Consider the following 12,772-nt stretch of genomic DNA (forward strand, 5'->3'; position numbering starts at 1 on the left):
CTTGCCTTTTTGCTTGAAAAAAGTACTGTTTAGCATGTTCTTACCTGTTATAGATGTTCTCTTGGGATTATTTTGCTGTTGTGAATTTTGGTTAAAAGGGAGCAGAATTTGTACATTGAGACATTTTTAGAAGGCATTGGTAGTGTAGGTTTTTAATTATTACAATTTCCCTTTAAGTTAGGAGAAAAAGTTCCAACCACTTTATCTTCTAATACAGTGTAATAATGCTGGTATTAAATTTCTATGCAATGTTTTCACAAAATAATATAATATTTGCCAGTAAAGTATTTTAAGACATGCTCTTTTGGAAAGTTTTCTGTTTAAAAATGTCCAAGTCACAGTGCTTGTTTGTTATCTCTGACTCTGATATGATTACAGCTGTTGGAATTAAATACACAACACTTGCTGACTGTGTTGCCTAAGTAATGCTGCTAGAACCAGCAGCTTTGCAAAAGGATGAGTAGTCTGTCTCTGGCTAAGTCCACTAAACCTATTATTAACGGTCAACCTAAAATTTGTGACAACTAAGCTCTTGCCTCTCCTACTGTCGTGTTTGAAAATTTTATGTGGTCTAATTTCTCTGGCGAAACATATGCCCTTGCCTCCCTTTCTCCCCTTCCATCTTCCTCTTCCTCCTCTTCTTGTCTCTAGTCATGGTGCAATGAGAGATTTGCTCAAATCCAGTCCCTAGGCTTTGACTGAGTGTTAGCCAGCATGACAGAAGATCTGGCCATGGCCTCACTGGACACAAATGTCTTGCTCCAGCTCAAGCCCCGTAGAATATGCTAAACCATGAATGTGCCTAACTAGTGTGTGGTGTCTGTTCATGGGCAGACCTGTGTGATCAAGGATGGTGATTCTTGTAGGGAAGGTGAAATCACAGGTCTGCTTAGGAGGGTAACTGAGGACTGAAGAAGTCCAAAAATCCGTGACTAATAAATGTGAGATGCTTCGCTGCTTATTTTTAAAACACAATATGTATTTTGTGGCATTAGTTTGTAGTTCTCTTGATCTTTCCAAATTATTAGCTGATGGACAAATTGAGATTTCCAGCAGGAGAGAACTCTTCTCTTTATATACAGTAAATCTCGTGAGGGGGATAAAGAGATCATTTAGAATAAGTCACCTTTTACAGTTCAATGTTTGAATATATGAAGCTTAAAAGAGATACTTGACATTTTCTCAGAGATTCTGGTCATCTCGAAGGAGAAGTCACTGTAATTTCCCTTCCATTTTTAATGTCAGGTAAATAAAGACCAGTGATAATAATTGTGCTTGGGCAACAATCTGGAAGAGGATTTGTTTTAAAGAATTAAATTATGGAATTTCTGTATTTAAGGGAATCAAATATAAATGTATAGACAGCATTTAAAATTCTGGATATTTGAGGGAAGGTATCAGGACACAGTAGAAGAGGAAAGACTTTAGTAGTCAGGAACTTAAGAAAAGCCTTTAATTAAACAAAATCAGAAAAATAATTTGTATGGCTTTAGAACAATAATAATTTTTTAAGTTTATCTTTATGTCAAGTGCTAAAATGTTCCATTTCTGACTTCTGCAAGTAGCATTCAATTTATATTAGCAAGAGCTTGATTTTAAAACTACTCAGGGTTCTAGAGGTAAAACAACACAAATATGTGGTATGCTGCCACCTCTGCTTGGGACTAGGAGGTCACCAGCACGCACTGATTTTCTAAGTGCTATAGAATTTATATATTTACGTATCTGGACTTGCCCCACTGGAATATACAGAATCATACGTTTATTCATGCATGGTATGCACAAACCAGCATGGGGAAAAAGCTGTTTACCTGAATGAATATTAAGAATGAGGAACACTGGAATGTTTTCCCTATATACACCACTGTTCTGAATCACTGGATTGAGAACTGACTGCATATCAGGTCTCAGGGGGTTGTGGTCAGTGGCACAGTCTACAGATGCCTGTAGTTCAGGGGTCTAAATCCAGTCTTGTTTAACATACTAATCAGTTGGATGAAGGGGTAGAGTTCCTCCTCAGCAAGTTTGCTGATGCATAAAGCTGGGAGGAGAAGCCATACTCCAGAATGTGTTGAGTGTGGTTTATCTTACTTTGGAGTAGACTTACAGAATTTTATAGAATTAGGATAAGTTGGGGAACATCCAAGGAACTTAATTAGCTGTTTAAACTAGTGCGGCACAGGAGCTGTATTTGATGGCACAAAGAAATGCTGGCTGCCATGGGGATGAAGAAATATCAGTTAATAATGGATAATGAAAACAACATTTGCTCACAATGGCTGATCTTACAGAGTCAGGTTTTAGAGGGAGCTCTATACTCTGTGACTTAAACACTCCTTGACCTAACAAGTATATTAATAGAGTGAATTGGCCTGTGATAGAGTTGGCATATCAGGACTGAATGGTCTGAGTGAGGTTGATTGGATGAATGAGACACTCTGCGTGAATCTCTGCAATGGGAGGAGCGCCCAGTGCTGGAGGTGAATGAGATCAATGTGATGCATGGTGTGTGTGTGTGTCTAACTTGAGGCTTGTGTTACAGGAGGATGGTGGAATTACCTGGTTTCCTGCATGAATGGTTTCCTGCAGAAAATACATGCCTTAAAAGTGCATGCGTGTTTCCAGTGCCCTGCAAACCTGGAAGAATGTGCCTAAGAATGAAATGTGTGTGTCAGCTGGGATGTACATTATGGTGCATTCTTGCTTCTGTTTGCTCTTATGATTCTGCACTGACCGACAGATTGGCACCTACCTCTCCTTTCATGCTTCTTCCTAGATGTTTTTATACACATGTATCCTTAGCATAGGTCAACCTGGCACAAACTACTGACTGCCCATCCAGCAGAGTTCTGGGTTCTCTCTGAAATGATTTCTTGCATTAAGTGCTTAGCATTTTTGGATCTTTGAATTTCTTTTTGCTAGGATGTATCTTTATGAACCATGCAGAGTAATGGTTTATCACCTCTTCTCTCCTTCAGTGTCATGTGTGTTGCTTATCAGAGGTGAATCACTGCACTGTTTATTAAGATTTTTCCAATTTTTATCTTTTACATGAGCTGAGTTATACACAGATGTGTTTCTGATAGTGAATGAAGCTGCTGTTTACTAAGAACACAGTGCTGCAGTAGTGCTTAATTTTAACTTACAGGAAGTTCGTATCATGAAAAAATTTTGATTTGTATATAAGCTTTTCTTTCAGCCTTATATTCCCCATTTACTTCACTCACTGTATATTCTTTTATGCCTAATAATTAACACATGACCTCAGTCTACTGCTAAAGATATTAGTAAGGCTTATTTTCTCAAATCAGTCATCTTTTACCACAAGGCTTATGCTTGTTCAGTAAAAAAGGAAAGTGAAATCAATGTTTTGCTTCAACCTAAAAAACTGTAAAAGCAAGAATTTGTTAATAAATGTAGAGGACAGAAATGTTTTTACCCATTTTCATTATAACCTACCATCATTGTCACCCATGTCTCATCTGTGTACCCCACCTTTTCCCTGTTAAAATGTTACAATTTGCATATTTAGAAAAATATTAGATGCAGATGAGGAATTGTGTGATCAAGTGAAGGCAGAACACAGAAACACATGCATTCAATATTTGGGGCAGCCTGTTTCAATGACTGTTATGCATTTCTGCATGAGGAAAAGAGGTTCTGTATTTGCCATAAGGTTGAAATTATAGTGTTGCTCTCAGGTAATTCTAATTCTTCTTCATGCATGAGTTATGGTGTTTGAAATTACCATCTCAAAACTTCCCTAGGTTACCTACTGTAGGAATTACACAGATACACAATTCATACAGTCTTATATTTCGCTCGGAGTTTATCAGCTCAACACAGAATTGAGCATTAAACAAAGCCTCCCTCTCTCAAAAAAATAATGCAAAATGAATAAAACAAAGGTGGCTTAGGATCTGAATACATGTCTGGAATACCTTCACAGATCTTTCCTCTATCAAAAATAAACCTTTGGAGATGGCCCAAGATACAGTATCGTAAATCATACTTCACTGTCTCTGCAGACAAAGTAGGGAGAAAGAAACCCTTTTTGCATACCTTATTAAATAATATTTTTTAAAAGCATTGAACTGTTGCAGATGTTCCCATTTACTGTGCTATTCTGTGGGTAAGCACAGGCCCTCTGAAATAAATTGTGAAGTGAGGGGAAAAACAAAGCTTGTCAAACTTCTGACCTGCCTTATTTGTATGTAAAATACACTACAAAACTTGTCATTTCCGTTGCACAGGAAAATTTTGGTGCCTGACTTGGGAGTTAATTTTACAGTGGTTAAGGGTAAATTTGAGGTTTTAGGTAAATTAAAGGTAAAAATTGAACTTTTAAGTTATAACTGAACTTGATTCAATTTTTAAACTAAATTAAATAACTTTTTAAGCTACAGTTAAAAATTGAATTTTAATTACATTTAGCAGCACAATAATTTTCAATTTATGTCATGTACTTACACTCAAATTTTTAAGAGTCCTGTAATTTTCAGCATGTGGGCCTGAGTGTACCAGCATTACGAACTCTCTCTATGGATTTGGAGATACCAGTCTGGACTTTCCACTGGGCTTGCTTCCCATTCTTAGCATAATGTAAATGGGCTATGAAACTAAAGTGACAGATCTGCAAAGCTGCTGTATCCTATGCTTGATGGTCTACTTGAATTTGGGGTAGAGTTTAGACCTTTTCATTTGCTTGTTAGACTAATTGGTTATAAGGAGTTTACACTCCTAGTCTACTGGCTGTTAAAAATTTGGGTTAAAAAGAATAGTTTGCTTGTTAGTAATTGCTAATTATTGGGTATTTTTTCAAGAATAAAGGGATTTTCTGACTTCAGCAGCACTTTGTGTTACATTCAATGCATTAACCTTTCTAAAATTTATCACAGGCACAGCATAGTTGGTTTTTGTTCTAATTAATAGTTTTGAAACAGTGTTCCTAAAGATCTGGGAATCTAAAAGTTTGAGCATATCAAGATCCTTGTTTAGTACTTGCATCACTAATCCACCAAGGTCATGAGTTCAAACCTCATACTTCATTTCAGATTTGGACTCAGTGATCCTGCTGGGTTTCTTTCAACTCAGAATATTCAGAGCTTTTGTTTTTCAACTGGCTATATATTTGATTATCCTTTTCCCACCACAGCAATATTTAGTCAAGTTTTGTCATGCAGTCTTTGAAGATACTTTTTCTTTCAGTATGTCAAAATGATTCTAAAGCTGATTCTAATTTCTTAAAGTAGATTTGCTATGGTTTATGCATAAAGTTGTTTTGAAAGCTTGATCATTGCATGCCTTCTTTAAAAATCTTAAACGTTGTGGAAGATAAATGGTGGCAAAGGAGGAGATCACTTTCAGTTTGGATAGTGTTGTGGGTAACATTTTTAGTATATGGGATACTCCCTGAGGGCTCCTCTGTTAGAAGTTAACTTACAGACTTCTTTTTCCTTGTTGCGTTCTTAGGCCTCACGTTGCATTGTATCCCTTGTTTCAACAGTAATGGATAGGGCTTTTTAAACTGCTGGGTAGGCATTGACTTCTGGAATTTCTGCAGTGCTAACAAAGTTCTCCCCAGAGTGTTATTTCAGCCTTCATGACTTCTGCTGAGGTCTGTGAGAGGCACACTGGAAAACCAGTTTTGTGGAAATTTTCACTGTTCCTTTCATAACAGAGCCCTACATTTTACTGCTCTGTGGGTAGAGCTTTTTATGTCATGCTAGCTTTCCACAGCAGTTTTTTCCTCTCTGTGTGTAACACGCTTGTACACAAGCAATGAATTCCAGCTTGTCTGTCTGCAAAGTGTGTTAGGTTGTATTGATTGGTTGATTAGGCATATAAGGTAAGGTTTCCTTTTGTTTCTTCAAAAAATATATTGTTTTCTTAAACCACTTAAAAGTTTGTCAGATTTTCTTGAATGTATAGATGTTACCTCTTTCCTCTCGTGAAAGGATTAGAATTGAAATGAATTGCAGATTCCAAAAATCTTGCTAGACAATAAATGAAGTTAAGTGAGAAGCTGCCTGTGAAATAATATGGTTAACACTGCTTATGCCATATCCAGAGAAAATGATCTTAACTGTTGCTCAAGTATTGATGATTGAAATTCAAGTGGTTAAAATCAGTTTTACAAGTTCAGACATTTATATTTCAATGCTATCGCAAGGAATTATATTTGCAACCAGTTGGATAATTTGTTAATAAATGAGATACAGCACTGTTATTGACAAGCCAGTGGAGACAAGATTTTAAACTTAGAATTGTTTTCTTTGCAATAGTTATAAATGCCTCTCAATAGTAGTTGAGGAAAGCTAAGCAGTTAAAGAAACCAAACAATGATTAACCTTTAACTACTGGTTAGCTGTAGTTTTGCATGGTGATAACCATCTGATGAGGTAAGTGCCTGATGTTGTTCTGATGCCAAGCTGTTGGAATGTTATTATTTCTTCATTGGGCAAAACAAAACTACTTTTGTAGGGAAAAATTACTTTCCACATGGGAAAAGAGAGGACAGTATATGAAATGCTTTCAAAGAAATAAATATGTGCTCTTGGGTTATTTATGAAGCTCTGCCAAAACTTTAAGCTAAATTATAAGAACAAAAATGAATTTTGTAACTTCTAGGAAATCTTGGCAACTGACAGCTTGCACTGTAAAAGGTTCCTTTCAAATTACTAAGTCTAAAATATTAAATTATTAAAATAATAAAATATAAGTCTAAATATGATGAAGTAAAGTTTTGAAACTAATGAACTAAGTAGAAGTAATTTTTTGCTTACTCCTTCACTTAATTTTAATCTCTTAGATTTATTTGCTTTAAGCTTTGCTGAAATATATCTGCTCAACTTCTCCTCTCTGTTGTCCATCATCTAATGGTAATTTGGTATGTGCAGCACTTTCAGTCTATTTAAGGAGAATATCCATTTTCCAAGAGAGACCTCTTTATAGCTTTCTGAGGACTACAGAAACTACAGAAGTTAGTAATTTCTAACTTTGTAGAAATTTCTAACTTCATGAGTGTACCAATATTATTGATGATTAAATCCTCTCATTAGTATGACAAGCAAAACTTGTGTTAAATTTCAAAGGTCTTTTTTGACCAAAAGATAGATATTCTTTATCATAAAGTAGTCTACAAGGCCATGTTAACTAAGAGAAATATTCTGAAATAAATTGTCTATGCCTTTGTAACTTGGTTACAGATGGAGTGAAACTCTTATGTGCTGTTCCTGGCTCCTACTGCCTCCTGTGGAGAAGTGGAGGGACTGGGAGTATCTGGTCTCAGATCGTCTGAGATTCTGCAGTGATTCCTACTCATTTTTCTTTACAGAAATTACAAATAAAAAAGGAAATCCAGTGCAAATGTTGGTAAATGCTGGAATAGTATAAGCTCAGTCTACTTCTTAAATGTCTCAAATTTCAGTAGAATTCACCGTGACTGTTTAGTATCATGTAAGAGGTTTAGAAGATATTTGTGATTTCATGTCCTTTTCTGGCTTCAAAAATCTTGAGTGATGCATCTAGTTTGCTTACAGGGTCTTCAGCACATACTCTTTCCATAAATAAGAGACCACACATAAAAATTCTAGTATGGGGGGAAAAAGTTAAATACGGATGCTTAAAAAGTTTTTGAGTTTTCCAGCTTGCAGCAACCATAAAAACAGAATCTCAGTTGTGGTTTTTTTCACTAGCCTTATAAATACTGACTTGATAAAATTAATAACCGGCTGTATTTGGACCCTGAAATTTAACCTTATTGGTGGAATTTTCAAAAATTACTAACATGGTTTAATGTATTTATTTATTTGCTTCAATAGTAGTTATTATAACATTTGCTTGGATGCTAGCAGAGGTGGATTTTTTGGAAGTGTCTAATTCTGTAGTTTAACAAGAGATTTATTAATATTTTTAGGATAAGCCCCTACTTGCCAGCAAGTTACTCACGTTGATACATACTTATGTCAATGCAGAATCAGTTAAGTATCATGGATTTTAGTCTAAAATCCCTGTCTTGTTTAAAGGTTGAATAAAAACTGTTCCACTATACAGAAATGTATTTGTGCATTAATGCTTTATAATTGTTTAGTGTAATCAAGGTGGAATGTCTTTAACACAGACTCCTATGCTGCATGCCAGATTTTACACCTTAGCTTCTCTCAGCTACTTCAGATTAGGAAACTGATGTGTATGTAAGGTGTATGCAAACATTTTTCTCTACCCAAGTTGCAGATTAAGCCCTCCTGCTGGTTTAGATGAAGGACACACTTTGGACTCCTAGTGTTATGGCTCCATGATCAGGGCCCGTAGGAGATGTGCTTCAGCAACACATACTTACTGTTGGAAATTACTGTGAAGGTTTAAATTACACCAAGCAATTAAAGTAACTTCTTGGGGAAGTACTCAGCTCTTTCCAGAGAAATAGCTAATCCTCAAAGATCTTTTTTGCATATATATACATATATATACCTACATATACATACATACATACATACATACATATATATATATATATATATATATATATATATATATATATATATAGACCATAGAAGCTCTCAGAGGAGTTGAAAAGTTGCTGTGCCTGTGGTTGTTTTTGTGACTACTCAGTAAGTTCTACAGATCCTTGCTGTTGATTTAAGAAGGGTAGAAAAAGCAATTGTTGCAGGAGTAACCTGCTGTTTGGAGTGGATGACCATGTATAAAATCCTGCTAATCATAGCTCTGCATCTAGTGACGTGCTCTTAATAATGTCTTTGGAAAAAAATAGTGCTTTATATCCTTGAATGTCCTGGCTCGTTCTTTCTGTGCTGTTCCTCAAAAGGATTTACAGCTTCTGTGTGTAGCTAATACCTAATTTTTGTAATTAAGTGTGATTGCTATGTGTGTCACAAAAGGTGTACAGTGAACTGAGTTTATAAGGACCAGGATCTGTTTTAGCTAAAAATAATCTGCTTTTGGGAGGGGACAGGGGTGGGAGGAACGCAGCCCTGGGCAGCAGCAATGGTTTTTCTGCCCAGAGCCGCTGTGTGTCAGAAATGGCAAGAGAGGCTTCTCATTAGAGTGCCCCTAGCGGCCCCTGCTGGCTTGCTCTTCCGATTGCACTCGGGGTGAGAGCTTCAAAAATGAGCATCAGGAGAAACATGCCGCTAAACTTACTCCTCTACAACAAAGGGGACTGTGAATATTTTCCAGCTGGTGTCAGCAAAGAAACTACAACTGGTGTCTTTTCCCTACCTATGTGGTTTTGTAAAACAGTTTGAACATTCTTGATTATAATCACTACAGACAGAATAGTGAAGTTTGTTTTAACAGTTGTAACTGAAAAAAAAAATAGTTTCTTAATCAGCTTGCCTGTTTTCAGCAACAGGTATGCAAGATGATGATGCAACAGGGAAAAGGCTCAGAAAGTTAAGTGTTGGGCAGTATGACAATGATATACCTGGGGAATCATCATATAACAGGTGTGGATGGATGAAGTCTCCTGCGAATCACCAGGCTGTAATTCCAAGATCACCAATTGCTGGAGGGAAAACCAAAGAGGTAAACAATCAAGAATTTTTCACTAAATACTGAAGTGAGTGGCCAGTAGGAAGTCTTATGTTCTGTGTCCAAAATTAATGTGAAGCAATTGGGCAGTTGCATCATGGCAATAAGAACAAATAACTGCATTCACCTCAGTAATGAAATTCAATGTAAGGATGTTCTTGTCTTTGCATGTTTTGGATGTCTCTTGTGTTTGCATGTTTTCAGTGTTCCACGATCTCTCTACTGGAACAGTAGATTGCATTATATCTGATTACAGAAACCTCCTGTAATTTGATGAAGAATGCTTCACTGTGTCATAGGGTTAAGTGAGAATTATCACACTGTAATTTTGCTTTTTTGTGAATTCTCTTAGATGACTGTTGTACATTACCAAGATGAAATAGATGGGGGAATCTTCTCCACAATAAAAAATGGAAATGAAGCTGTCACATTCACATCAGCTTTTCCCCTGTCACCAGAGGTGACATATGGTAAGAAAATGTCTCTATTTATTTATTTATTTAAATAGCACTATTGACATTTTAGCTGTTACTGAAGAGGAACTGCCCTTTTCCCTCTCTCCTAGTGACAGCACCTTCACCATGCCATCAGCAGATTCCCTCCAGCCAAAAGGTCAGCAGCCCATCTGAGCTGTACAGAACCATTTCTGGTAAGGTACCCCTCTTTCCTAAGTAATGTGAAAAAGAACTGTGTATGAAGGCAACTAACACAACAGTTGTTTATAAGTAGGACATATAAATGGTGAATTTAGACATGCGAGTCAGAGAAACAGATTTTAGCAGTCCTATTTTAATCACACCAAAAACAAATGAGTAATGAAGAATTATCCAAGAAGCATTTAATACCTTTCACATTGTAACTGCCAACAGGGAGTCCCATGTTCACACATTCATTGTGCAAATTTAGTGTGAAGCAATTAGGCAGCTGTGTCATGGAAATAAGAGGAAATGCAGCTTAGTGTTTGAGGCTGTCCTGCTCTTGTTCTCTCTCTGTGTGCATGGTTTCAATGTTCCTCAATCTTTCTGCTAATATTTGATGACATCAAAATACTACTGTCAGGAGACTTGAGTTCTTTGTTGTTTTAAGCAGATTTTGTCTCCATCTCAGGAAAGATGGGTGATATCCATATTGCCATCTTTCCAGGCAAGTGAAGCTGACAATAGAGCTTGACAGTTGCTATGCTTAAGTCAAGGAGATCCTTTACCAGAGGAATGGATGTTCTGGAGGGGTTTTTTTGCCATGATGCAGTTTGTAAATGCGAAACCATGGGAAGGTAGTTGGTACTGGATGATTACATATTTAAAGATTTAATATGATCTAGCTATGATTTTTTATTATGAAGGATGATTTTCAAGGCCTTAACTCTTTGCTACTAAAAGCAGCAGCTAAGCCACTGTTACCTGTCACCTTTTTTGTGCAAAATTATTTGAAAACACTAGGATTTAAAGGAAAGAAGTATTTCTGGACTGCATTAGAAAGTGCTGGACATAGCAGGAAGCCAGCTAATGTATTTAAAACCTGAATAAAAATCACAGGCATTCATTTCATGCATTACATATGTTCTCATGGAAATTCATGTATATTTTATATAGTTTTACTGCTTAGGCTATGACTGTCTTCTCCAGGAGAATCTTGATAGTAGACTTTTCAATAAATTTGATGATGGGTTTTGATGCAATAATAGTTAGTGTTTCAGTTTTAACTTTATGTTCAATTTGCCTCACTTAATAGTTGTCAAAAGCAAATAACGTCAATACGTCAATAAAACTATCTATAGCTTTAGAAAAATCTTCTACCCAGTTCAAGACATCTCTTTATGGTTCTCCCTACTTCTAAGTAATTAGTGGCAGATATCCTCCTGGTGACAACTTCATCAAATCAATTATAGGTTGATCTACTGAACACTGTTGTTAAATGGTTTCTATTAATGTTGCTAAGAGCTAAGACTTGCCTTGGAAAAATATTTGGCTTTCAATGTGTTTCTCTATTTTGATTCTCCTGCTTAATTTTAAATAATGTCATCTCTCAAATGCTGGTTTTAGATACTCAGTTAATGAAACACTGAAAAGAATTATTCCAACTATTAGAAAAGGAGGCAATTCTTCCTTTGAGTGCCTGTTTAAAAATGAAGCTCAAGGTGTAATGAATGCTGCAGGTTACATGCTCATCTCCATGCAGCTTTGGTTTTAGCTGTAAACATGATGTACTTTGACATTAAAAATGTTAGTTGTTAATTAGTTAAAGGTTAAAAGTGTATGAGGTGGGTCAGCTAGAAAACATGTAGTAAAGACACCTGTTGGCAAGCATATCTTAGAAATGTTGATTGGGTGATTTTCCCATCAGAGCACAGAAACTTCTATTGTCAGAGGCACGTAAGAATCATACTTTAAATGTTTTAAAATTTTCTCTTTTCCCTTCATTTCTACTGTAGTTATTGCCTGTATCTACAGTAAGTATCCACTGTATCGACTTGCTTCTATGTCTTCTGATTTCTTTCGCAAGATTTCTGCTACCAGCCCCTAATTCATGCCCTGAGTAAGAGTGTTAGGTTTTGTATGTTGAAGAGGCTAAGAATCTGAAGGGAATAGATGCAGCTGTTCCTGTGGTTGAGACTGCTTTAATGCACATGCCATAAATGTGACTCTAACAGTGTGCACTTTGCAAGAGTCCTTAACAGCCTCAATTTTTAATACTTTCCCTTGCAGCCCACCTCTTCTTTTAAATGCTTACATGGTCTTTATTTTGGTAAAAGTCAGGAAACATACTGACTTCTTCAGAAATTTTCAACAGCTTGAGGCCTTTTGTGTCATGGACTCTGGAGTCTTCATTTCTGCCATTAAGATATTACTACTTTTGTCTCAGTTGAGATCACCCTTGAATTCAAAATTGCTTTGTTCTGCATATCAGCTTTGCTGTTTATCTGCTTTTTAAGTTACCAGTGAGGATGCTGTAACCTGGTTACCAATTATCTAGATGTATTACTGTTTTATTTCCTCCCTGTTTCCTTGTGGAGAATAGCATTCAGTGTAAGTAGCACTTACCATATCAAGGGATTCTGTTGTGCTTTTAGAAAAGTACAGAAGTATATATTTTAAAAGAAAAAATAGTCAAGAATTGCAATGATATTCAGTCCTTAAGTATAAAAAATGATAAAATTCTCTCTTCTTTAAGTTATTAATGTAAACTGTGTATTTAGTATCATGAATGCATCTGATTTTTA

The 12,772-nt window shown here is 36.2% G+C and overlaps 1 protein-coding gene across 16 annotated transcripts in view; it reads left to right on the plus strand.

The window, feature by feature from the left end:
- Window positions 1-12,772, plus strand: part of TNS3 (tensin 3) — a 210,936-nt gene that overhangs the window by 149,805 nt on the left and 48,359 nt on the right. For 14 of the 16 annotated variants that reach the window (XM_059850645.1, XM_059850682.1, XM_059850654.1 and 11 more), the window contains 3 exons: window positions 9,368-9,546; window positions 9,905-10,022; window positions 10,118-10,201. The exons of 1 other annotated variant lie outside the window; for it this stretch is intronic. In XM_059850645.1, coding sequence (XP_059706628.1) covers window positions 9,368-9,546; window positions 9,905-10,022; window positions 10,118-10,201 — 381 coding nt within the window. The remainder of the gene's footprint in view (window positions 1-9,367; window positions 9,547-9,904; window positions 10,023-10,117; window positions 10,202-12,772) is intronic. One more of the 16 variants, XM_059850603.1, reaches the window with a different exon arrangement.

The sequence above is a fragment of the Haemorhous mexicanus genome, chromosome 1, assembly GCF_027477595.1.
Source record: "Haemorhous mexicanus isolate bHaeMex1 chromosome 1, bHaeMex1.pri, whole genome shotgun sequence".
In the NCBI taxonomy this organism is placed as follows: Eukaryota; Metazoa; Chordata; class Aves; order Passeriformes; family Fringillidae; genus Haemorhous; species Haemorhous mexicanus.